We start from the raw sequence: 27,127 nt of genomic DNA, 5'->3' as shown, positions 1-27,127 counted from the left end.
ATTCAGCTCATAAAACTGACGGCAAGATGGTGAAGAATGAGTCTACGTGAAATGGAAAACACCAGTTTCACCATCTTCACTGGTTCCTTGATTTTGTGTACATGATCTCAGATGTTCCTTCCCTTACAGGAAAGGCATAGAATCAGAGTTGAGTCCTAGTTGTTTTTAACAGCATTATTCAAAATATAGAATATTTGGAGCCTGGTTTTGGGAAAGAAGTAACGCAAGGTGTATTGACTTTTAAAGGGACCATTTGATCTTTTTTGAAATTGCTCTGCCAATTTAGTCAATAAAGGTCAAGCCATATAACCATGGGCAAGCACGGTGGCTCAGTGGTCAACACTGCTGCCTCACAGCACCAAAGACCGGGTTCAATTCCACCCTCTGGCAACTGTTTGTTTGGAGTTTGCACTTAGTCCCCAAATCTGCATGGATTTCCTCCAGGTGCTCAGGTTTGCTCCCAGAATCCAAAGATGTACAGGCTAGGTGGATTGGTCATACTAAATTGCCCTTAGTGTTCAGGGATGTGTAAATTAGGTGGATTAGCTGTAGGAAATGCAGGGTCACAGGGAGAGGATAGGGGGACGAGTGAGATGCTCTGATGAGGCAGTGTGGACTTGTTGGGCTGAGTGGCCTGTTTCCACACTGTACGGCTTCACCTGGCCTTTACATAGAATTCCTAATTTTATTTTATATCTGTGTGAAGTTGGGTAGTATCAGCAAATGAGCAAAGGTTATTTAAGTGGCTTCAGATTTGGAAGAGGAGTACTGACGAGACCTCACCATTTGCTTTTTTTTCTCTTTAATCTAAGGAATTTCTGCTGCAACTTCAAGGCAGGAAGAATGGAGCCTGGCACATTGTTCCCTTTCCTAATCTAGTTTGCTAACAGTGATGACAAGCATGGCAATCGTTTGCTTGAGCTGTCCTGTATAGAAATGTCTCAAACAAAAATAAAATGCCTTGAGAGAAGGAAGAATATTAACATGATTTTTAAAGATTAAAACATTTTTTCTTTTCCCACCTATCTTATTTGCAATTATATTAAAAAGGAATATACAGCTGCTTCAGTATCCATTCAGTCTTCAATTTTATTATAGATTTGTATTAATTTGGTTAATACATAAAACATAAAAAAACTCAACTGAAATTTAATATGTTGTCTGAATTTAAAGATGCTACAGTCAACGAAAATAACTTAACACAATTTATGGACTGCCAAATGTTCGGGTTTTTGGCTTATTACGATTTTTAAAAAACCATTCATTGTTTTTGCTGGATCAGTTTGACTTGTATTGGATATATTATTCCCACTTGAGTTCAAGAACAGTTCCATCTGAAATATTTCTCTCACATTACATTTATTGCATTAATACATTTGCTAATGGTCCTTAATTTAATTGTCAGGCATGTCCATAGTTTGTTTGAACTCAGTAGTTTCTCATTGATAGGCTCACCAAATGTATCACAGAGATTTTGTTCAAGAGGAGTGGAAAAATGTAAAATGAAAAAGTTACTTAGCAAATTGTACTGGATCCATTTTGAAATTATGGTTTTAGAGGATTAATTTGGTGGCGATATTATTTGTTAAAATATCTAATGTAGTGAAAATGTTCAGTTGCCATTTACTTAGACATCATCGTTCTTATTTTGGTTGCAGAATGCATCTGAGTTCTGGATATAAATTATTATTTTTAAGGTTGCACTTGCGTTTTAATTTCAGATCAATTGTGGGAATGACTATGTACAATCAAGCAACACAAGAGATCGCCAAGCCTTCTGAGCTGCTCACAAGTGTGAAAGCCTACATGACTGTACTTCAGTCCATTGAAAACTACGTGCAGATTGATATCACCAGAGTTTTTAACAATGTTCTTCTACAGCAGACACAACATTTAGATAGTCATGGTGAACCTACCATAACTAGCTTATATACCAACTGGCAAGTATTGAGATATGTGTATGATGTGTGTAAAGAGCATTTATTGATATATTCCATGTTTCAAAACCACCTAATCCACCTGTACACCTTCACAGGTATCTAGAAACTCTTTTGCGACAAGTCAGCAATGGACACATTGCATACTTTCCAGCCATGAAGGCATTTGTGAACCTGCCTACGGAGAGTGAACTGACATTTAATGCAGAGGAATATTCAGACATTTCTGGTAAATATGTTGAAGCACTTTCTTCCAAATATCTCTCCATTTTGTGAAGAAACCACTTAACCTTACCATACCTCTTCCAAAGTGGTTTTGTTTAACCCGCTACATGCCTCCATTTCTCTGTGACCTTACTTTGCCTCACTGTTTTCCTGTCTCCAGCTATTAATAGCGGAAATCAGACAGATACTGCCAAGAAGCCTCTGTGAAAGTACCATAATGTATTTTCAACTGGTGACTTCAAATGTTTTCAATAAAGGAGTTTAAGTTTTAACTCTTTGTCTCCTCTTTCAGATCTCTCCATTTCCAGCTTCTCCTGACTGTTAACCTTTTACACTCTACGGTTCCATTGCTGCTTACTGCCAATAATTACAAGGTTGCTGACTGCAGTTAGGTCCTGGTGTTTTCATTAAATGTTCCTTGATTTCCCAATTGCTTTACCCAAACAGCTGTTTTTGCCACCCTGTCTCCAAAACATTTTGAACTAAGAAAAATGGAGCAATAGAAACGTTTTAACAACAAACCCAGGATTCTTCTCTTGTTTCTCACAGCAATTCCCAATAACTTCTTTCCATTCCAAGACATCCCAGAGACTTGACAAAGATGCGTACTCTTTCTTAAAAAAAAAAGTTGTCCAAATGTTACCTTTAAATGCCTACCCAGTACACTTCCATCAGTGACTGTCAGATAACAGTCAGGAGTCAGAATTACTTTTATATCAGTGAGATGGATCAGCTGTTGAAATGAGAGACAAAACAAAACTTGATTTCTACGGGAATTGTATGTTCTTGAGTTTAATACAAGGGCACAAAATATAGCTTTACCTTTGAGGCGCACAATGAATTCTCTGTCCTACTTGTTTGAGTTTATTCTTTGTCTCTGTTTTTAGGATTGTTAAACCTGTTCTTAACTGAGCAAAAGACTTTGATATGCTTTTGCCTTGAAAGCATCTGATTGCAAAGATTTCAAAGTTGAATTTCCATTTGCACAGAAATAACAATCGAGCTTTTAGACAAGCTATTTGGAAAAATATATAGTGTGTTCCAGAAAACTCCCATAATGTCTTTGCTTCATTTACAAATTCTGTGGCTTATGAGGACTCAGTAATTTCTCTGGACGTGGAACTGGGACAGGATGTTTGGGGTAAAGAGGTCCAGAATATTCCAAATGTATCTGTTTATCAGTTGTCTCATGAAATAAGAAAATACAAGCTCTCTAAAGTCACCTCTGTAAGCAACTATTTAGTGCAAAAGCAGTATGTAATTTAGACTGCGTAGAATCTGTACAGCTCCATATTGTTGCTTGAGGTCAACTCTAACTTCATTCTACTTGTTTTCCCTTCCTTCATAATCCCTTAGAGTGCATCTCAACTACCTAACTCATTCTAATTGCTTCAGCTTATTCTGCAGTGAAAGTGTTTTTTTCTAAACAATATTTTAATGTAGGAATCAAGTCAATTGGATGAAGCATTCTCTCCCTTAAATAAATAATCCAACTGACTGGAAAAAGATTTGTCCATAAACACTTTGTTCCAGAATGGCTGAGGGTTGCCAGTGTTCTCTGGCATGTACTGATGATGTTTTTTTTAAATGGTATCTGTTTCCTCAACATTTACATTGCCAGTCATGAATTAAAATGCATGCAATCAGTGCAGGCATAACCAACACCATGTTTATACTTGGGGGAAATAACATTCATGAAATAACAGTATAACCAGAATTATTTTCACACCATCTTTGACATACGACCAAAGTGACTGACTACTGATGAATTATCAACAGGGCAAAACCTTTAAATGCATGTTTCTGTCTCAACTGAGTCATAAAGTTAAGTGGTTATAGCTCTTTGGTATGCAAAGATTATTATTAAACAGAAAAATCCCATAAAATCAGCCTTTGGCTAACATACAAAACTAAAGTTTTAACGGTTCAGTTCCTTAAAATCATAGTTTCGTTTGGATGATTTTAAAAATGTTTTACAACTTTTTTCAGTTATTACTGGGGTGGATTTTAAAGTCTCATTTCAACTGTAATTTAGTGCTACAAGATACTTGTCCAAAAATAAGTTTTCATTGTTTGCACGTTTTAAAGTAACTGCTGTTCAACTTTGAATGAGATCTGAAATAACTTTTTAACCTCTTCCCTACTGTCGCACTTTATTTTTCTTGACTCTCCTTCAAAATATTCATTGTCTGTTGTGCACTCCCCCATTCCCCTCATCGTCCAGAACAAAGGTAACTTCCAGTTTCTTTACTGCCAATCATCACTTAATTCCTCTCTATAGTCGTTTATGTGCTCATGGATTTGCCTCTACGTTTGAGACTCTTCTTTCAGGAACCTCTGATGTATCCTGAAGAGCCTTACCTCATCCCTGAATCTGTCAGTTGTCTCCTTTCTCTTTCTTTGTCAGCTAATCTTGCCTTTTCCTATTTCTAATAAACTTAGGTGCAGCTTCCTTTTGCACAAGTTGTAGCTGATATTGTAAATGATTCTTTCTCAGATTTTGTCACTTTCAAAACTGCTATTGTCACCCATCTCAAAAGTTTAACACTTATTTTGCCTCGACAAATTTACATTCATTTCCAGCCATGGTCTCTTCTGTAATATTTGACTTGTCATCTCCAAAATCTGAGCTGACCCTACAAAGCCTATCTACCATCAATAAGGTACAGGTTGGGGGTGAGATGGAATTTTTTTTCCACTTGGCATATTCAGGGCAAAGCAGCCTAAATAATTGGCACCCCATCAACCAGATTAAATTTCCAATAGTCTTATGAGAATAGGCTGAACTTGTTGCTATTGGAGTTCAGAAGAATATGGGGTGACTTGATTGAGCTGTATCAGATCCTGATTGATTTTATAAGGTGGATATGGGAAGGATGTTTCTTTTTGGAAGTGAGTCCTGAAATATGAATCACGGTTCTAAAATTGGGACCCCCCTTAGATGAGATGAGAATTTTATTCCTGAGTATTGTGCAGTTTTGGAACTTGGCTTCAGAAAATGGTGAAGGTGGGTTTACCAACTATATTTAAGGCAGCAGTAAGTAGTTACTTATCAGGCAAGGAAATCGGAAGTTATCAGGGTAGATGGGAATGTAGAAGTTGAAATACAAACCGATCACCCATGATTTTGTTGAATGGTCTCTCTCAGTTCCTATTTTTTACATTTACATTCAATACTTTCCCACTGAAGCAGAGTGGCAGCAGTGTATACCGTCCAGAAGATTCATCGCAGGGATTCACTGAAGTGCCTTGGACAGCAGCTTCTAAACCCTGCCTCCTACCACCATGAAGGAAAGTGGACCACTCACTGGGGAAGCCAGTCAGTTGAAAGTTCACCTCCAAGCACTCTTCCATCCGGCCTTGAACTGGATTATCATTCTTTCACAGTTGTTTGGTCAGACTCCTACAGCTATTTTCCAAGCAACATTGTGAGTGTACCAAAATACAGAGCTACAGCTTGCCACCATCTTTTCAAATGCATCTCGGAATGGGCAACAAATGTGATCCTTGCTAGTGATACTCACATTCTTGGAAATAATTAAAATTTGCTTCAGTCCAGTTTTGACCACTGCTACATAAACCAAAGATTGAAGGCATGAAAGACTCTTGTTTTCTGAGATTATGGTGTAATGTTCCTTTTTGAGCTCCTCAATCTCTCCTCTGTCACAGTTGACAAGGTAATTGTCATCCTGTGACCTCTGTTGTTCAGTTTCATGGAATTATCTTCAAATGCTTTACCCATGGCATCATCATTTCAATTTTCCCAAGCATCTTTTCTCCTGCTCCTCTTCTCTTTGTTGATTATATGTAGCCACATGGTAATGTCAGCTTTAGATATGAGTCAGCTGCAAAGTACATGTTGGTGACACCCAATCAACATCTCCACCACTGCATTGTCAAAATCCAGTCTTAAAGGAACACCATTTCCTTTTATCTACTCCACTATTACTCATTATGTTCTTGTTTGTAGCTTCTGAAATGGACTGAATCAATCGGAATTCTGTTTACTGATTACTTAGTTTCACTTTTGGATCCTTATCTGATTCAGTTCATATCTTAGTCCACTTGCTACTGCAACCTTCATCAGAGAACCTTTGTCACTCTCAATCACTTATTCCACTGCTTTCCTGGTTCATCTTCTGCTCTGTATCAATCTGTAATCTTCAGCTTACGTAAAATACTTGTATCTCACTGGAATTCCACATACTCATCACCTCATCTTTGATTTCCTGTTTTGGTTCTGGTATCCCAATGCTTTAAGTTTTAATTTGAATTCTTTCATGGCTTCCTCAATCCCTGCCACTTTGCTCCAGCTTGATAATCTCCCTTCTCATTCACTCTTGCCATTTTTCTGACTCTAGCCTCTTGTTTTCCCTCTGCCACACTAGTGAATGCACACCTTAGATGTCCAGGGCCAGCATTGTCATTCCCTCTGTAAATATCTTAACTGCTTTTTTTAGGACCCTCCTTAAAACTCACCTTTTAAATCATTGTTTGGATCATCCCTAGTGCTGCTTTGTTTTTGATTTTATTGTTTTTCTTACATCTGTGAAGCTCCTTGGAGCATTTTTCGACATTAACTCTGTACGAAAGAGAGCTTCAACATTTGTTATACTGTTGGATCAGCATCAAAAATATGATCAGGCAAGACTGGGGGATTTGGTGGAAGTTTATTTTGCAGACTGCAGGCCTGTGACCAACAGAGTTCCACAGGGATCAGTACTGGGTCCATTTTTGTTTGTCATTTATGTAAATGATTTGGAGGCATGGTTTGTTGATTTCATCAAAATTGGTGCTATAGTGGACAGTGAAAAAGGTTATCTAAGATTGCAAAAAGATCTTGATCAATTGGATCAGTGGGCTGAGGAGTGGCAGATGGAGCTTAATTTGGATAAATGTGAGGTATTGTGTTTTTATAAGGCAAACGAGGCAAAGACCTAAGACTTCAGGTACATAATTGTTTGAAATTGCTTCACAGGGTGGACAGGGTAATTTAGAAGGCATTTAGCATGCTTGCCTTTGAGTGTAGGAGTTGGGATGTCATGTTGAGGTTGTGCAGAATGTTGGTGAGGCCTCTTCTGGAGTACTCTGCAGTTCCAATTGCCCTGTGTTGGAAGGATATTATTAAACTGAAGAGTTCAGAAAGGATTTAACAGGATGTTGCTGGGAATGAGGGGTTTGAAATATAAAAATAGAATGGATAGGCTGAGACTTTGTCCACTGGAGCATAGGAGGTTGAGGAGCAACCTTATAGAGGCTTATAAAGTCATGAGGGACAGAGATAAGATGAATAGCCAAAGTCTTTTCCCTAGGGTATGGGTAAGTTCAAAATTAGGGGGACATACTTTTAAGGCGAGAAGAGAGAGATTTAAAAATGACATGAGCAACCTTTTTTGCATAGTGGTTCGTGTGTGGAGTGAACTGCCAGAGGAAATTTTGGATGCAGATACAGTTACAACATTTAATAGACATTTGGAGAAGTATATGAATAGGAAAGGTTTGGAGGGATATAGGCCAAATGTCGGCAGGTGGGACTAGTTTAGTTTAGGAACACGATCAGCGTGGACTAATTGGACCAAAGGGATTGTTGCCATGCTCCGTGACTCTGACTCTCTATGATTCTTAACATTTAACTATAAAGTTATAAAATTAAGTAAATTTCCTTCAGGAAATATTTCAAAGGTCACAAGAAAAACTTCAATTATATATTTGTTTACTTCTATTCCATTTAAGTGGGCTTTGGAAATTTTATGAACATATTTGTTCATTATCCCAGTTTTCTTCTTTGCATTACTGGTAGTATTTATGTATCTGAGGTTCGCTTGTAAACTTATTGATTTAAGTAAGTTGATTAGAAACTCATGGCAACTTGCCATTATGTAGAAATTGCGTTCCAGATTCAAAGGTCAGATTTTTGTATGAAGTCTGCACATTGCACAAGATTTAATATTTTACATTCTCACACGTGCTCCACCTCTTCCCGCTCTCCCCCCCCCCCCCCCCCCCCCCCCCCCCGCCCCATCTTCCTTGATAATCTGTTGGACCATGTGTCAATGAATGGCGTACATGTATTAATATATACCTTTTCAAGACTGTTGGCTGTGAAGCAATTTTAAATATCTTTGAAGTATTAGCGATTTTTGAAAAGATTTGTAGCTCAGGTGAGTGATGTCATTTCCGGTTCTTTTTTTTCAAGGAGGGATAGATAGGATCTAAATCAATGTGTTTTTTTATGGAGTTCTGGTTAGAATGCCATGTCTCCTAAGAATTCTTGTGTGTGTCTTTGTTTTGCCTGTCCAACATGTGTGTGTGTCCCAGTCAAAGTGGTGTCCTTCTTTGTCTGTATATATGGAAACTAGTGATAGTAGGTCATGTCTTTTGGTGGCCAGTTGGTGTTCATATATCCTGGTGGCAAGTTTTCTGCTCGTTTGTCCGAAGTTGTGTTTTTTTTTACAGTTCTTACATGGTATCTTATAAAAGATGTTACTTTTGCTGGTAATATCTAATCGATCCTTTAGACAATAGGTGCAGGAGTAGGTCATTCTGCCCTTCGAGCCTGCACCACCATTTGATATGATCGTGGCTGATCATACTTAATCAGTATCCTGTTCCTGCCTTATCTCCATAACCCTTGATTCCACAATCCTTGAGAGCTCTATCAAACTCTTTCTTAAATGAGTCCAGAGACTGAGCCTCCAATGCCCTCTGGGGCAGAACATTCCACACAGCCACGACTCTCTGGGTGAAGAAGTTTCTCCTCATCTCTATCCTAAATGGTCGACTCCATATTTTTAAGCTGTGTCCTCTGATTTGACACTCAGCGGAAACATGTTTCCTGCCTCCGGAGTGTCCGATCCTTTATTAATCTTATATGTCTCAATCAGATCCACTCTGTCTTCTAAACTCAAGGGTATACAAGCCCAGTTACTCCAGTCTTTCAGCGTAAGGTAGTCCCGCAATTCCAGGAATTGACCTCGTGAACCTACGCTGCACTCCTTCAATAGCCAGAATGTCTTTCCTCAAATTTGGAGACCAGAACTGCACAATACTCCAGGTGTGGTCTCACCAGGGCCCTGTACAGCTGCAGAAGAACCTCTTTGCTTCTATACTCAATCCTTTTTGTTATGAAGACCAGCATGCTATTAGCCTTCTTCACGACCTGCATGCTTACCTTCATTGACTGGTGTACAAGAACACCCAGATGTCTTTGTACTGCCCCTTTATCTAAATTAATTCCATTTAGGTAGTAATCTGTCCCCCACCTTGTCTCAGTCGAATCCCTCAAACTCAGCACCACCTTTCTAACCTGCAATCTTCTTCCTGACCTCTCCGCCCCCACCCCACTCTGGCCTATCACCCTCACCTTGACCTCCTTCCACCTATCACATCTCCATCGCCCCTCCCCCAAGTCCCACCTCCCTATCTTTTATCTTAGCCTGCTTGACACACTTTCCTCATACCTGGTGAAGGGCTTATGCCCGAAACGTCGAATTTTCTGTTCCTTGGATGCTGTCTGACCTGCTGCGCTTTAACCAGCAACACATTTTCAGCCCTAATTTTGCTCACTAACCTCCTATGTGGGACTTTATCAAAAGCTTTCTGCAAGTCCAGGTCCACTACATCTTCTGGATCTCCCTTGTCCATCTTCAGAGTTACATCTTCAAAAGATTCCAGAAGATTAGTCAACCATGATTTCCCCTTCATAAATCCATGCTGACTCTGACTCTGTTAGTACTATCCAGATGTGTCGTCATTTCATCCTTTATAATGGACTCCAGCATCTTTCCCACCACTGAGGTCAGACTAACTGGTCTATAATTTCCTGGTTTCCTTTGTTTCATTATTTGCTTATAAGTGTGTTGGTAGGTTTGTGGACTACCATGATGCCAAGGGATCTGAGTAGTCTGGAAGTCATTTCTGATATGTCTTTTATGTAAGGTAATGTGGCTTGGGTTTTTGTTGCATTTTGTCTGCTTGTTTAGGTTTGTTTCTGAGGAATCGGAGGATTGTGTTTATTGGGTATCCGTTTTTCTTGAAAACATTGTATAGATATTTTTCTTCTGCTTTTTGTAGTTCTTGCCACTGCAGTGTGATGTAGCTCGTTGAAATAATGTCTTGTCGCAGCTCCATTGATGTGTGTTGGGATGATTGCTTCTGAAGTTAAGTATTTGGTCTGTGTTTATTGTTTTTCTGTAAACCCTGCTATGAAGCTCTGTTAACTGTGCATTCAACTGTCAAGTCTAGGAATGAGAGTCTGTTGTCATTCTCCTCCTCTTTTGTGAATTTTATGCCTGTCAGGATATTGTTGTTGATGATGTATGTTTCCTCTAATTTGTTGTGTTTTGTGATGACAAAGGTGTCATCTACCGAGCGGAACCAAAATTTGGGTTGGATAGAGAGGGCAGCTTGTTCAAGTCTGTGCTTTACTGCTTCTGCTATGAGCCCTGATACTGGTGATCCCACAGGTGTTCTGTTGACTTGTTTGTAGGTTTTGTTATTGAATGTGAAGTGGGTGCTACCTCCCCTTGGAAAAAATGAACCAGAAATAACATCACCCACCTTAAGAAACCGAGATCTATAAATAGAGAGGCGGGACATGCCACTAGTGCTTCACTGGAAACTCTCACTGATGATGTTACCTAGTATGGTGACGGAACATATAAAAACAGAGAGCTAACTTATTGACTTTTAAAGTATAGTCACTGTTGTAAAGTATAACAGCTAATTTCCACAAGCACCAATATAATTGCATTATCATCTGCAACAAGTCATTACTACAGTTTTATTTCTGTTTCTGTTCTCTCCTTCCATTGTTTTATTTGTAAATCACATTTTTAATTTTCCTTGAAGTTTAAAAAAAAAATGCTCCTTATGGAGTTCACCATCTTTCAACTCATCAATTTGCTCTTTTATTAGCACTTCAGCATTCAGTAATGGTAGAGGTTTACAGATTTTCAACACTTGAGTTCCTCAAATGTATTCCCTTATTTTCTTTCATGTTTCAAAATTGTGGACAATCTTTGACAAAATGCATGTACCAATCTAATGACAGATTTATTGGTTCTATGGCATGCTGACTGATAACAACACTCATTTTCCCACAGAAATGAGGGCTCTTTCAGAACTTCTGGGACCATATGGAATGAAATTTTTAAGTGAAAGCTTGATGTGGCACATTTCCTCACAGGTGGCAGAACTCAAGGTAGGGGTTTCATTGCAGCATGCTAGTGTTCGATAAAATGATTTAAAAATAGTATTATAAAATAATATTGTGAAAATTTGATTTTTTTTACTGTGATGGGAATTTGTCGATGGATTTCTAAAGTTTGATGCAACTATCTGATGTAAATTTTAAGCACATCAAAAGATTTGTGTGCTGTTGTAAAACATCTGTTGTCAACCTTACTTTACATTTGCTAGAATGAATGGGAGACTGATTTGGATTGGTTTACCACGTTTTTTGATTCTGTAAGATTTGGCTTTTGCTCTGCAAATTTTGTTAAGTCTGACTTCACGAGCTAGCTTTGTCAGTAACCTTTTGATGCATATTCTGAAGAGTCTGCAACATGACATATGTAGCCTTACATCATGCCCTTTATCTTTTGTGGTTACAATAACTCATTTGGCATCAATGATGACTGACTGACTTGTTATGAACAGCATTTCAGTTAACTGTTGGGCACAGACTCCATTCAAGATGTGAAATGCTCCAAGTCATGCTTAGCTTTTCTTACCTTTAGAATGAATAATATCATCTCAGAATTTGATTTGTTGAAATCAGTCATATAAAGCCAAGAAGTCACATTCTCATTTTTGAATAAACAACCAAAGTACTGTGTAATTTTTGAATACAAGAGAGCCAGTGTGGCCTAATGAATGAAACCTGTGAGTGTAACCTAAATTTTCTTCTAGAATGAAGGAGCAGTTGTAAAAACAGAGGAGGTGATCGCCTGCTGGTATTATCACTCAGCTATGAATCCAGAAACCTAGTAATACTCTGGGGACGATGGTTCAAATCCTGCCATGGCAGATAGTGGGATTTGAATTCTGTTTTAATAAAATAGGATACAATTAAAAATCTAATGATAATCAAGAATCCATTGTTGATTGTCAAGAAAACGTCTAACATCCTTCAGGGAAGGAAACTGCCATCCTTACCTGGTCTGAACAATGTTTGAGTCCAGACCCACAGAAATGTGTTTGACTCTTAAACTGCCATCTGGGCAATTAGGGGTGGCCTCTGACAATTAAGCGTGACAATAAATGCTGGTTTAGCCAGCGATGGTGTCATCCCATGAATGAATAAAAAAAACAAGGTGAAATAAGTTTTGCAATTATAAATTATTTCCCAACTTTGAGAAAAAAATTTTAACCTTTGCTAAGAAAATTGTCAACAATGTAGAAACTCTTTATTTGAGTCTTATTGTTAACTGCTCCAGTGCCATCAAAAATAAGGACTGCACTACAGTGCCCAACTGCAGCACAAGACCCCTTGGATTGTCTTTATGAATTGTGACTTATTGGTGCCACTTGTAAGGTCACCGGGATGACTTCACCTTCACGTACATGGCTAAGATCAACCTGTAATGAGCAATAACATTACTAAGATTACTTTTGGTCGGATTTATATTCCACATAGTTGGTCACTGCATGTATCTTACATGCAGAATTCTGTGTAGACAGATATCTTTAACTCGTATTATGTAAATACTTGATTGATGCAATTGCCTCTTGAAGAGGTTGACACTGCTCATAAGTGGACACTGTCCTCACTCCTACCATTTTGGGTGTGGTGGCAACCGTTTTTCAGTTCTAGGTTTTGTACAAGGATGGAAACTGCTTTGCAGAGTAAGTTATGGGCTCAGCCTCTTTAACTACTTGATCCCCAAATCTCTTTGTTCATTCCTTGCACTCACTGTCAAATACATAATTTCTATGCTTTGCACATTTCCATGCAACTGTTTCATTTAAATCTTCATCTCTTCAAATTATGCCACTGGGCTACAGCTTGGTAATGCCAACTATTGTGATGCACTGTTCCCTTGTTCATACCAGGATGTTTTGTTTACCATCAGTTATCCCTGTTCGACAATAGTCCCTTCAATGCATGATTGTCTTTCAGCTTTGTATGTTGAATTGCTCCATAATAAGTATTGTCTACTCTGCAGCTCAGCATACTTCCTCCAATTCCCACATTTAACTTCTCTGACTTGCCCACCACTGAGCTGGTTTGTGATAGTACTCTTTAACTTTAAGTTAATAGATTCTCAGGGCTATCTGTGCTTCAGCCCCCGAATGACTTTGAACAGCAACTCATCCTGATTACTGACCAGACCCTTGACTAACCTCTATGCAGATGACTGACTTACCAGTAATCCACAGACTTGGAAAACTGAGTGTGTCACAGACTGAGGAGGATAGGCAATCTCCTGATCCTAACCACCCCAAGTGGCAAACTGAACATGTCCAAGCTCTTCGACTTAGATCAGACCATTCCCTTGGCTGATTGTGGGGGAGCACAAGGTTATCAACTTTTCCCCCCAACTCACTGAGGACTAGTCCACTGAGACTTTGAGATTGACCTTTTGGTTGAAGCATGTTCATTGTGTTAACCAAGTAAGCTGCTTTCACATGCTGGAGGTGTGCACAAAAACCCCAAGCATGGCAGAGAGATGGTGAGCATTCATAAACGCACATAGTGAGTGAGCACTAAGAAAGCAAGCGACAAAATTGGATTTGCACTCTGTTCTAATGGTTGCCTGACCATGCATGCAATATGGCCTGTTAACAGATTGCCAACTCATTTATAATGCAACTTTCGTTGCAATGTGCCATGAGGATGTGGTAAGGCTAGCTGCCCTTTGAAGGAGGGATGTAGGTGGTTTATGTCAATGGAGCATGCCCTGAGATGTTGCGGATGACTGACTAGGTGCAGCCCCATCTTAGAACAAGCAGCTGGAGCTGACACTTCCCACTCGAACTTTGTCAGGGATTGTCAGTCTGACCTCCTTGGTGAAATAACAACCTACAGTTCAACAATGTGACATTTGGTAATAATGTGGGAGCAGTGCATTCAAGTGGCCATGTGCTAGTGGCTTCTCGTGATGCTGTGAAAAACCTTGGATAGAAAATGTTACTTTTTTCCCCCCAATATCAATAATATATTTCCCAACTGACTTGCCATTGCCCACATTATTCAGGGGTGAGGAAGATTTCATATTTTGTATCCTGAAAGTCTTGATTAAAAGTACAATAAAATGTTTGTTTGCCGTTGAAGTCATTAGATGCTGAAAATTATAAATGGTAATTCAGTATGCAATTGTGACCTTGTTTCCTATTCTCCCCTCCCTGAAAAATTGACCACTAAAATACGAAATTTAAATTACATTAATCTTAATTTTTTCCATAAACTTCATGTGAGATTGTAGAATTATGAAATATGTTCATTCTCTTCTGAAATAAAACAAAATTAAGGTGTTTAAAAATACCAAACTCTGTATGACTTAGCAAGCAGAAATCGGCCATTGATGGCCGTCGTTACCCTTATTTTTCCTATGCTGCACTAATGCTAACATTATTTTCAAATTGCTGTATTTATAAAATGACTAAAATATAGAGAAACTTTCTCTTTTTTGAAAATAGCCTGCAGATAAAAATGGACATGAGAAATGTGATCCTTGCAGACTGTGCAAGGCATTCTCCTCTGAAATGAAATTATTCTTCATTTGCCATCAACCTCAGGGGTGTTTTGTATTGTGTGAAAATGTTATTGGCAGTTGGTATTCCTTACATAGAAAAGGTCATTTAACCTTTGCCTTCATATGAAAGTAATTTATTTCTCTGTGGAGGAGGGGTTTGGAAAGAACAGAAGAATGTGTGATTTGGACAAAATATTCTAACGTAAGCGAGAATTCATGTCAATTCTGAGCTTTTATTTTCCATTTCAGCATTTTGTGTTTAATATACAATTATAGTTAATTTGTTTTAACTGTTTCTGCCAAATAACAAAGAGGATTGCAGCTTTATAAGGCTTTTCAGTAATTCAACATAGATTTTTCATTTAACTGAGCTAAAAGGAAGAAAATTTTTGGAAATTCATTCTCTTCAAATATGTACTTTTAATTGTATAATGAGGAAAACATTTATTAAAATTGATTTCCTTTTAAAAGTCAATGTCTGACTCCCATTGAATTATGACAGAACTGTCTCTTCAGCATGAAACTGCCATTAGTAAGAGTAACCCCATATGCTCTGGAACTATTTCAGAGGCTAAAATTGAGGTTTTGACTTGAGATCTGTTAAGAACTAATCAAAAGCCAATCATCACAAAACTGGACTCAAGTCAATATCATTTCTTTTGGATGTCATGCAAGTAGATTGATTAGCAGGCCAGAAAATGTGTTGCTGGAAAAGCTCACTTACTCCCGATTAGCAGGCCAACCTACATTTGTGGCTGCTGTCAAAATGGGGAGGGCCATGACATGGGTTGGCATAGTATGGGGAGACCTAGTTGATAAGTTAAAATTTGGTCTTTTTAAAAATTGCTTTATACGAAGACTGCCAACATATAAGGAATGAGTTGGGCAGCTAGACTTCCATTAAATTTGCAATTTAGAATGAGACTACCCTTCATAAAATAATAAATGTGGAAATTTCTATGTGCCAGGATTAAAATTTGCATGCTCAACTTAGCAAGTGGAACACCTCACACATTTCCATCTATGTTACAATATAGTAGTACTTCAGTGTCTTTACTTTCCTCCCAACCTTCATTAGAAATACTAATGCTGATGGCGTTCAACTGTGATAGTCACCACAATAGAATTGTCAGGGGATGCTTTTGTTTCATGTTCTGATATGAAGAATCAGTGCTTGCGCAGTGCAGTAGTGTCACTATCTGTGAAAATGTACTCACTTGTCTGTTGCTGACATCTATAAATGGAAAGGATAGGTTCATTTAGCAATACAAGTAATGAAATATAATCATTTTGAAGTGGTACAGCAGATTAGACATTAACATTCCCTTTGTGGTTAGACTACAGTATAGAAAGTTATCTCTTTAAACTGTATTTTTTTTTAAAGGTTACTTATGATGCAACGTTTAGCCAAGTTAGTCATCTGCTGTGCTGTTTCAGTGTTTCCATGGCATTGATTGTTCCATCCTGGAATGGAAGTTTGAGGAGGAGAGGAACAAAGAAGAGTAATATTGAACACAGATACTTGTTTAATCCTGCTATGTTTCAATTTGGATTAAAAGTGGGAAGACCAAGAAATAGGGTAGATTATGATCTGTTTCAGAAGTCATACCAAACATTGAAGTGTTCATGTTATAGACTCTAAATCTTCGGGAATTGAAGATTTGTGAATCATCTGGACCTTCTGAGTCTTGTTTCCCTTTCCAGATTGGAATGTGTTTGATTTTGATTATCTGAAGAACTGTCTGATATTAAGTATCTTTTCTTCCTAGAAATTAGTAGTGGAGAATGTCGATGTGCTAACACAAATGAGGACCAGTTTTGACAAGCCGGACCAGATGGCAGCACTCTTCAAAAGATTAACTTGTGAGTATAGCATATGTTCTCCTGTTACAGAAACTGGGCAAACCATGTAAGCATTTTAAAATCACGACCTCATTGCAATGTAGTTATCGTGCTGAGCATTCATCTTCACATTGTTACACATATAATTGTAAGTTTTTAAACTACTTAACCGTGCCCATTGCCATTGATACAGGCATTGCTGTTTCAGATTGGTGTTTGTGTTGCTTTTCTAAGGGAGGTTTGACAAAAATGGTAGAACCCTTTCTAAAACTCAGTAAGGACGGCATCCGTTAGTTTAACAAGTCCCTCATTAGATTAGATTACTTACAGTGTGGAAACAAGCCCTTCAGCCCAACAAGTCCACACCAACCCGCCAAAGCGCAACCCACCCATTCCCCTACATTTACCCATTTACCTAACACTACGGGCAATTTAGCATAGCCAATTCACCTGACCTGCACATCTTTGGAATGTGCAAACTCCACACAATCAGTCACCTGAGTCGGGAATTGAACCCAGGTCTCTGGCGCTGTGAGGCAGCAGTGCTAACCAGTGTGCCACCGTGCCGCCCTCATGTTCTTTATGTACCTGTAATTTTTATTTGCCAAAGCAATGTTTTGACTTAAATGTGATAAGTTAGCTGCAAAGCACGTTAGTCCCGATGCTTTTACTTCACTGTGAAATATTTGAGCTTGACTATATTGAATGTTGCCAGATAACCGAACACAATCTGCATGTTAGACAAGGAATCCACCCTTTAATAGTTTACCATGCTTGAATAATTTCTACTCTTTAGCTGCATTTAGTCTGTGAAAATATTTTGAGAAAGGGAAGACACCCTTCAATTTACTTAACTGCATGCTGATTTGTGGCAAAGCATAATTGATGACATTGGAAAATTCATCTGTTATGGAAGTGAGAATGGCCCTGATCAGCAACATCACGAAAGACAAATGATAGTGTTCAGGATATTCATTTTTTCAATTCATTTTATTCCTCTTTTTTGGAAAATGGTAATACGTTCCTAAGGTTTGTTTTTGTAGCTTTCATTCAGGCAAGGTAGGAAATTGTGGAAATTAATTTTTAGCTCCATGTTCAAGGGCAGAATTGCCAGGCTATTGTGGTAATCAGTTTAAAAGCAGATTTTGATATAGGAAAAGTATTATTCTTGTCCTGGCTGACTTTGTTACCTAACGTCAGGGTACACTGTAGCCGTTTCACACTAACCTTTCTTTATAGCTTCATAACAGCTTATCCATTTACACCAATCAGACAGGGGCTAACCTAGGTCTTCTAAACAATGTGCACTTGGAAGCTGGAAGTCACTGAATTCTTTTTAACTCTTGACTTGAAAACAAATTCAATTCAAGATAGTGTTTTACACTCTTCCAATCTTGGATACAGACTTTGAATCCAATTTTCTGGTGTGACAAACTTTTGTGATAAATGAGTAAAGCATCTTGGATCTACTCTCATTTCACATTAGAATACTTCAGAAAGCAGTTTAAAATCTTAGTTAACAGAAGAAATGCACACATGTAATTGTTTTTGTGTCATGTGCCGAAGTTCAGTTATTGGGTAATTAACAATTTATCTGAAAGGCAGCTGGAACTCTTATGACGCAATAAAAATTATGTAACAGATACTGATTAGTGTGTCGAATGACTGGCACGTTTTTTGTGTATCATTACTGATCTGTCTCAAGAATGAAATATATAAATGACACTTCTTTCTTTGTCCCTAAATAATCTAGCGGTTGACAGCGTACTGAAGAGAATGACAATAATTGGTGTTATCTTATCATTCCGCTCACTAGCACAGGAAGCACTCAAAGATGTAAGTATTGACAGATATGCCCATATTATGACACACTATTATGGTTGAATTACTGAACTTGCATAACAGCTAGCATTGCTGTCATTACTCAAACATATTTTTAAAGAGAGCATCTTTAAAAAGAAAGCATTGAATTAAGGGATGCCAAAGGGGAAAAAGGTTAGCAAAAGTATAGTCACTTCTAGCAAATTCAACTCAATTATTTGGAAATATATCGCCATTTTTTTCCAGACATGAGGCAGGGAGAAACCAGGATAGTATAGGCATGCGAATTGAAAGATCGGTTGCAAAGAGTTTACCAAACTCTCCAGCCTTATGTAGAGCAACTAAGTTTTTTAATCAGCTGTATTGACCAAAGAGAGCCGAAATTTGAGGTGGGCATGTTCTGACTGATGTGCTGTTGATTTTTTTTCTAAGGAGGTTACTGACAAGTGGATCATGATAGTCCTGTGATTAAATGGTGTCTTTGGTGTAGTTAAATGTTCGAGAATATTTCAATGAACTGTTGTTAACCAAAATGTGTGTGTTGCAACAAAATACCCTCCGATCCTTCACAGATGTTATAAAATTGAAATGATACACTAGGGCGTTATGCAAATAAAGTACGCAGTTTTCGGTGATCTGAAGTTGAGTGTAGAATGTGGGATACCAGTGATGATTAGATTGAGGTAGTCAAATCTAGATCTAAAGCATGCAGGAAGGCTTCAACATCACAGTTAAGGTAGGGGAAAAGTCAACAATGTTACAGATTGATGTTGTGGTTCTGTTCGCCGAGCTGGAAGTTTTTGTTGCAAACGTTTCGTCCCCTGGCTAGGCGACATCATCAGTGCTTTGGAGCCTCCTGCGAAGCGCTTCTTTGATGTTTCTCCGGTATTTATAGTGGTCTGTCCTTGCCGCTTCCGGGTGCCAGTTTCAGCTGTCCGCTGTAGTGGTTAGTATATTGGGTCCAGGTCGATGTGTTTGTTGATGGAGTTTGTGGATGAATGCCATGCCTCTAGGAATTCCCTGGCTGTTCTCTGTCTGGCTTGCCCTATGATAGTAGTGTTTTCCCAGTCGAATTCATGTTGCTTGTTGTCTGCGTGTGTGGCTACTAGGGATAGCTGGTCGTGTCGTTTCGTGGCTAGTTGATCATGTATGCGGATTGTTAGCTGTCTTCCTGTTTGTCCTATATAGTGTTTTGTGCAGTCCTTGCATGGTATTTTATAAACTACATTAGTTTTGCTCATGTTGGGTATTGGCTCCTTTGTTCTAGTAAGTTGTTGTCTGAGCGTGGCTGTTGGTTTGTGTGCCGTTACGAGTCCTAAGGGTCGCAGTAGTCTGGCTGTCAGTTCTGAAACACTCCTGATGTATGGTAATGTGGCTAGTCCTTTTGGTTGTGGCATGTCCTCGTTCCGTGGTCTGTCTCTTAGGCATCTGTTGATAAAGTTGCGCGGGTATCCGTTTTTGGCGAATACCTTGTATAGGTGTTCCTATTCCTCTTTTTGCATTTCTGGTGTACTACAGTGTGTTGTGGCCCTTTTGAATAGTGTCCTGATGCAGCTTCGTTTGTGTGTGTTGGGGTGGTTACTTTCATAGTTTAGGGCTTGGTCTGTGTGTGTTGTTTTCCTGTGTACCCTTGTGGTGAATTCTCCGTGCGGTGTTCTCTGTACTATCACGTCTAGGAATGGGAGTTGGCTATCCTTTTCTTCTTCTCTCGTGAATCGGATTCCTGCGAGTGTGGTGTTGATGATCCGGTGTGTTTTTTCTATTTCCGTGTTTTTGATGATTACAAACGTGTCATCGACATATCTGACCCAGAGTTTGGGTTGAATTTGTGGTAGGGCTATTTGTTCTAACCTTTGCATAACGGCCTCTGCTATGAGTCCTGAGATTGGTGATCCCATGGGTGTTCCGTTGATTTGTTCGTATATCTGGTTGTTGAATGTAAAGTGTGTAGTGAGGCACAAGTCCTCAAATCATCAAAAACACGGAAATAGAAAAAACACACCGGATCATCAACGCCACACTCACAGGAATCCGATTCACGAGAGAAGAAGAAAAGGATAGCCAACTCCCATTCTTAGACGTGATAGTACAGAGAACACCGAACGGAGAATTCACCACAAGGGTACACAGGAAAACAACACACACAGACCAAGTCCTAAACTATGAAAGTAACTACCCCAACACACACAAACGAAGCTGCATCAGCACACTATTCAAAAGGGCCACAACACACTGTAGTACACCAGAAATGCAAAAAGAGGAAGAGGAACACCTATACAAGGTATTCGCCAAAAACGGATACCCGCGCAACTTTATCAACAGATGCCTAAGAGAGAGACCACGGAACGAGGACATGCCACAACCAAAAGGACTAGCCACACTACCATACATCAGGAGCGTTTCAGAACTGACAGCCAGACTACTGCGACCCTTAGGACTCGTAACGGCACACGAACCAACAGACACGCTCAGACAACAACTCACTAGAACAAAGGACCCGATACCCAACATGAGCAAAACTAATGTAGTTTACAAAATACCATGCAAGGACTGCACAAAACACTATATAGGACAAACAGGAAGACAGCTAACAATCCGCATACATGAACATCAACTAGCCACGAAACGACACGACCAGCTATCCCTAGTAGCCACACACGCAGACAACAAGCAACATGAATTCGACTGGGAAAACACTACTATCATAGGGCAAGCCAGACAGAGAACAGCCAGGGAATCCCTAGAGGCATGGCATTCATCCACAAACTCCATCAACAAACACATCGACCTGGACCCAATATACTAACCACTACAGCGGACAGCTGAAACTGACACCCGGAAGCGGCAAGGACAGACCACTATAAATACCGGAGAAACATCAAAGAAGCGCTTCACAGGAGGCTCCAAAGCACTGATGATGTCGCCTAGCCAGGGGACGAAACGTTTGCAACAAAAACTTCCAGCTCGGCGAACAGAACCACAACAACGAGCACCCGAGCTACAAATCTTCGCACAAACCTTGTTACAGATTGATGTATGCATTGTTAGTAGTGGCATTAACATGAGCTTAGAATCACATTTTGAGGATAGATATGACACAAATATATAAATCCTGTACAGGATACCAGATAAATCTGATAATTTAGCAGTAATGGAGAATCGACAAAAGTGATTGAGCTGGTGTCATTAGTTTACTAATGTGGCATTTTTAGGTGATGTCACGAAATGAGCACCATGCAGATGTGAAATAGAAGAAAACCAACCATATTAAAAAGCACCTTTTATCATTTTAAAATATCCCAAAGCATTCAACAGGAGCAATGTTAATCACAATTTGACACCATTTACTGAAGGAGTTATCAGAATACTTAACCAAAAGCTTGGCCAAAGATGCAAGTGTTAAGGAGCACCTTACCGATAAAGAGAGGGGTTTAGGGAGAAAACTCTAATGTTCAGGTCTTGGGAGACAAAGCATACCTGCCTATGATAAAGTGATTAGAATTAGATTTGCATAATCAGCCAGAATTCAAGTGCAGAAACCTCGAGTTAAAGGCAGAGTCAGGGAGATGAACTTCCAACACTTGAATTTTCCTTCCTAGCATTTCCTGGTGATATTTTAGCAGGGCTTGATGCACATAAATTGCACGGTTTTAGGTGATCTATGGGGCTGCATCAGTGCAGAGAGAATATGGCCAAGGACGAATTATATCATGTGGGATTTATTCTAGCTGTCCAAAGCCAATAGCTTCAACCCTCCAGGTTCTCATTGCAATCAAATCTTGAGCACTGGAACTTTCTCCTGGAATAGAGCCCCTTATGTTGATGTATTTATGACGTGCTTGCGTTCAAGCAGGTTGAAAGGGAGTGGCAATGGAGCCGGTCCGCTCCCGCAAAATCACAGGCCCTCGTCAGGTGAGAAGAGGGTACAGAGAAGGGTAAGGCCTTTTAATGAAGTTAAAAATTTTGATGTTTTGCTGAACTGGATACCAACATTATATAATCAGCATGTTGCTGCTCGGTGATTGGAGCTTAGTGAGAGTTAGTACACGGACAGTCGAGTTTTGGGCGACCTTGAATTTATGGAATGTGAAAGACTTGAGACTAGTCAAGTCTAGAAGTTACTAAACTTCCAAGGTATGGGTTTGGACCTTGACATGCTCTAAGCAAATGATTTTAAAACAGCATGTTTGGTGAGTAATTTCATTTCATTAAGTCAGCAGTTTTGTGGAACTGGATTGAAGGGACAGGAGCTGGTAATTCAAAGTTTAAAGGTGTTAAGAGCTAGAAGAGAAGTCATTGCAGATAATTATGATTGGATTGATCAGAATGGATTTAGGTGTGTCATACTTAGCTGAACAATGGAACATTGCTGTTAGCGGAGGATGCAGTCAGGTCAAGAGGAAGAGGAGGAAGAATAATTTACTATATGCTATGATGGATGTTATTTGTGACTTTGATATGCTCCGTGTTGTGGCAGGCACTGAACCCTTAATGAAGGGGTTCAAATGTGGATTTGTGGGAAAGATAGGTTTATATTTCGGAGACCACAGCACATTCAGACTTGGGAAAGGAGAGAATGTTTGGGTTTGTGATGCTATTTTAAAAGACTTAAATGGAGGAGTTTTTTTTAATACAGATGATAGATTTGAAGACAAAGTAATAGTTCCAAAGAGGCAATGTTTTATACACTTCGCCAACAAAAACGGGAAGGCAAGTTATTATCTGAATGGTGGTAGGTTGGGAAAAAGGTAAGATTCGCCAAGACACTGGGAGTCCTTGTACACTGGTGGCTGCATATCGTGTGTAGGTGTAGCAGCTGGTGAAGAAAGCTAATGGTGTATTGGTGTTCATAGCCACAGTATTTGAGTAAAGGAGCAGAGGCAACTTGCTTCAATTGTACAGGGCCATGGTGAGACCGCACTTGGAGCATTGTATGCAGTTTTGGTTTCCTTACTTGAGGAAAGATGTTCTAACTATGGATGAAGTTTACTGCACAGATTCTTGGCATGGCAGGAATAACATATGAAGAGAAACAAAATCCATTAAGATTATATTCATTGGAGTTTACAAGAATGAAGGATTAATCTCATGGGAACCTTTAAAATTCTAACAAGACATAATGCAGCCAAATGCAGAAAGGATGTTCCCAAGAACCGGGAGTCCAGGAATCATCCTTTTAATAGTACAGGATGGGCCATTTACAAGATGAGAACTTCCTTCATGCAGCTTGTCAAATTCTTTGTCACAGAAAGCAGTTAAGGCCAATTTGTTTCCAAGAAAGTATTAGGTATAGTCCTTTGAGCTAAAGGGTTTAAATGAAATGGGGAGGAAATGAGAACAGGGTACTGGGTTGGATGATCAGTATGGATCATATTGAATGGCGGATCAGGCTTGTAGGGTCAGTGGCCTACTCCTCTTTTCTATGTTTTACAAATCACTTAACATTGATAACGTAAACCAGAAATGGAAGTTGTGTGGTAAATAGTTTCTTGGAACTGGAGTTAAGTGTGTTCTGTAGACAAAATTAGCTCTGAGGCTATGAGGAGAAATAAAAAAGAAAAAATAAATGCCAGTTCAGGGTGAGAGCAGCTTCTACCTAATGGAAGATTTGAGTCTGAGCTGAGGCAAGGAGAGAAGTCAGCAGCTGATGGTCTCAATCTTAATGACAAAGTTGTTTTAAAGGAAATAGATGAGCATTGCACATACCCTAACCATAATACGGGGCAGGTTCTTGTGATTTTGGAGCCATTACTTTAGATTGGAAAGTTGCACATTTCTTTTTGTTAAGAAAGAGAGGAATATCAGGGAGTGAGAGATCGCTAAGCTTAACCTCTATTGTCAGGAAGTTGCTGCTTTTATAATTTGGGATAAAGTGACTGAATAGCTTTAAATTTTTCAGTTGATCAGAAAGACAGCAAAACATAGGCCGTACCTGAGAAATCTGATTAAAATTTTTGAAGAGGTGACTAAAATAGTGGACGGTTTACAGATAATTACAGCATTCCGGAAGACATTTGATTAAGTCCCTAATAAAACACTGCTAGCTAACATTGATGCTCCTGCTCTTAAAGACTCATTCCTGATCTGGTTAAGAAATTGATTGAGCAACAGAATAGAGATAATGGGCAGATAGTTCATTTGGCAGTCTGTCACTTGTGGTGGCACATATGAATTTCAGTTTGAACACAACTATTCTCTATATTCATTCATTCATGACATGGATGAATATGGTCAGAAAACCATATACCTCGTTTTGATAACAAAGATGAATAGGGCTTTTTAATATTCATTCATTGAATATGGGATTGCTGGTTGGGCCAAAATTTATTACCCATACATCCTGGCCCTTCAGAAAGTGTGGTGAAGCTGTTGTATTGAACTGCTCAGTCAAGTTACTGTAAGCCCACGATGCCATTAGGGAAGGAGTTCCAGGATTTTGACTCAGCAACGCTCATGTAATGGTGATATATTTTCAAGTTAGGATGGTGAGTATTACAAACAGTGCAGATGGAATAAGGAAATTGCAGGGAGATACTGCCTAGGTTAATTGAGGAAAATGATGACACATTGATTTCAGTGCTGGTATGTGTGATGTCCTCCTTCACTTTGGACCTAACATGCATCCTTTCTAAATGATGAAAAACTAGCAGCAAAAGAGGTCCAAAGTAAATAGATTACTGAAATGCCATAAACAAATGCAGAAAATAACAAAAATGTCTCATGGAATGCTGTTTTTTTTCATATGTAGAGGATTAGGATGCAAATGGTAGAAGTTATACTTTAGCTTTACAAAACACTAGTTGGAACATATGAAGGAAACAACTAAGTTTAATGAAATTAAGATGTTGATTAAATTAAAAGGAATGAATGAAGATCAACTACATTTCAGCATTTGAAAAAGTACCAAGAAGCTAGTGGGAAGGAAAAAGCACTATGGAAATGCAGAACCTGTAGAATCTTGAATGCTGTATGGACTATGTAAATAACTAAACACCCGTGACAAAATACAGACAAAAGACCAGTGAACCTCAACTATTCATAAAAACAAAATTGTGCAAAAAGAGTGATTAGACTTAAAAAAAAATGTTTTTTACCTATATACATGTATTTGTGGGTATACAATGAAAGTATGTTTGACAGCAATCAAGGTCTAAAAGCTAGTACATACACAGCGATATGAGGTCAACCCTCTTACAACACAAAATGAAAGGGTTTATCATCAATTCCCCTTGAAGTTGAGATAAAGACACTGTAAAGAAATTATACTGGGTTGTGAACATTATTTTTCTTTTATCTGAATCTCCAAAAGAATTTTTAAAGTGAATTTAAATATTGTGTATAATTTTAAAGAAGAATAGTCATGCTTTTACTACTATAGCCTAGAATTTATTCTTAAACTAAATTTTCATCAAATATAAAAGGGATATAGTCTCACGCTTATGTCCTGACAAACCCACATCCACATCACAATAATTCTGGATTCCTTAAATGAGGATCTGAAGACCTGGTATCAATAAATTTAGAAAAGTTATTTCTGCTACAATATATCTGTTGATATATTCTAACCTGAGATAATTTTGCTGGTTTGAAAATTTCTCAGAGAGGACATTTTATTTTAGGACCCAGTCTATGGCTGGTAAAAATAACCAAATTGCTTGATCATTTGTAATTTCTCTGAGGTGAGGTTGCAAACTGACAATAAGTTTCACTGGGTAGATTGACCTTTTCAGGCAGTAAACTTTCACAACCAAGCCTGAGAGTACAGTGAGCACTTCTCAGCACCACACCTTCTGAAACATATATTGCCCTTGGTTTGATAAGGCTGGTTGTTGAGATAATGAATAAAGATAAGGAAATGTGCACAAAGTAGCGTTATCAAGGTATTTGTGTTATGCCCTCAGCTTTTCACTATTTATAGGTATGAATAATTTGAATAATGGAACATCAATTTTTATGGCAAAGTTTGCAGATGACATTGTGGATTATGGTAGTGTTTACCAGGTATAACTAAAAATGAGGTGGCAATCCTAGTGAAACTGCATTCATGCTAAACAGCAGAAAAAGTATTCTACAGAAAGAGCTAAGCAAACCTACATTTAACATATTGCATCAAGTCCTATCACTTCAAATTTTGGATGATGACAGACAATTAAACAATGATAAGGAGACTATGTGAGCATCTCTGTGAAATACCAGGTATGCATGACTGCAGAAGAGGCATTTACAACCATTGTCTAACCAGTAATGCTGATTTGGTGATTCACCTTGGCCTGCTATTGAGGATCCTATCATCTCACTAGTTATTCCTCAGCCAAGTCAGTTTATCACATAGCTTATCAAGCAATGACTGAGTGTACTGAATAAGGCAGAGACTGTGCATCTGAACAGCAACCTGGCTGTAGTGCTGAAGGCCTGTAGTGAAGTTATTCCATTACTGTTACAACAGTAGCATCCATCTAACAATGTGGGAAGTTACCTTAGGTCCTGTCCATAAGACTATTGAATGCAGTCTAATTACTAGGTTATCAGTCTACTCATCAGTCAAATAATGGTGGGTGCCAGAAATAATATAGTGGAGTCACATTCGCTATTAACTATCATGCT

The 27,127-nt window shown here is 38.7% G+C and overlaps 1 protein-coding gene across 1 annotated transcript in view; it reads left to right on the top strand.

Annotated features, from left to right (window-relative positions):
- Positions 1-27,127, top strand: part of nckap1 (NCK-associated protein 1) — a 201,914-nt gene that overhangs the window by 143,693 nt on the left and 31,094 nt on the right. Inside the window, exons 21-25 of the mRNA XM_060827346.1 lie at positions 1,722-1,940; positions 2,036-2,166; positions 11,267-11,364; positions 16,630-16,723; positions 18,456-18,538. Coding sequence (XP_060683329.1) covers positions 1,722-1,940; positions 2,036-2,166; positions 11,267-11,364; positions 16,630-16,723; positions 18,456-18,538 — 625 coding nt within the window. The remainder of the gene's footprint in view (positions 1-1,721; positions 1,941-2,035; positions 2,167-11,266; positions 11,365-16,629; positions 16,724-18,455; positions 18,539-27,127) is intronic.

The sequence above is a fragment of the Hemiscyllium ocellatum genome, chromosome 7 (genome assembly GCF_020745735.1).
Source record: "Hemiscyllium ocellatum isolate sHemOce1 chromosome 7, sHemOce1.pat.X.cur, whole genome shotgun sequence".
NCBI classification, from domain to species: Eukaryota; Metazoa; Chordata; class Chondrichthyes; order Orectolobiformes; family Hemiscylliidae; genus Hemiscyllium; species Hemiscyllium ocellatum.
Note: the sequence above shows the minus strand (reverse complement) of the source record. Positions and strands in the feature narration are given on the sequence as shown.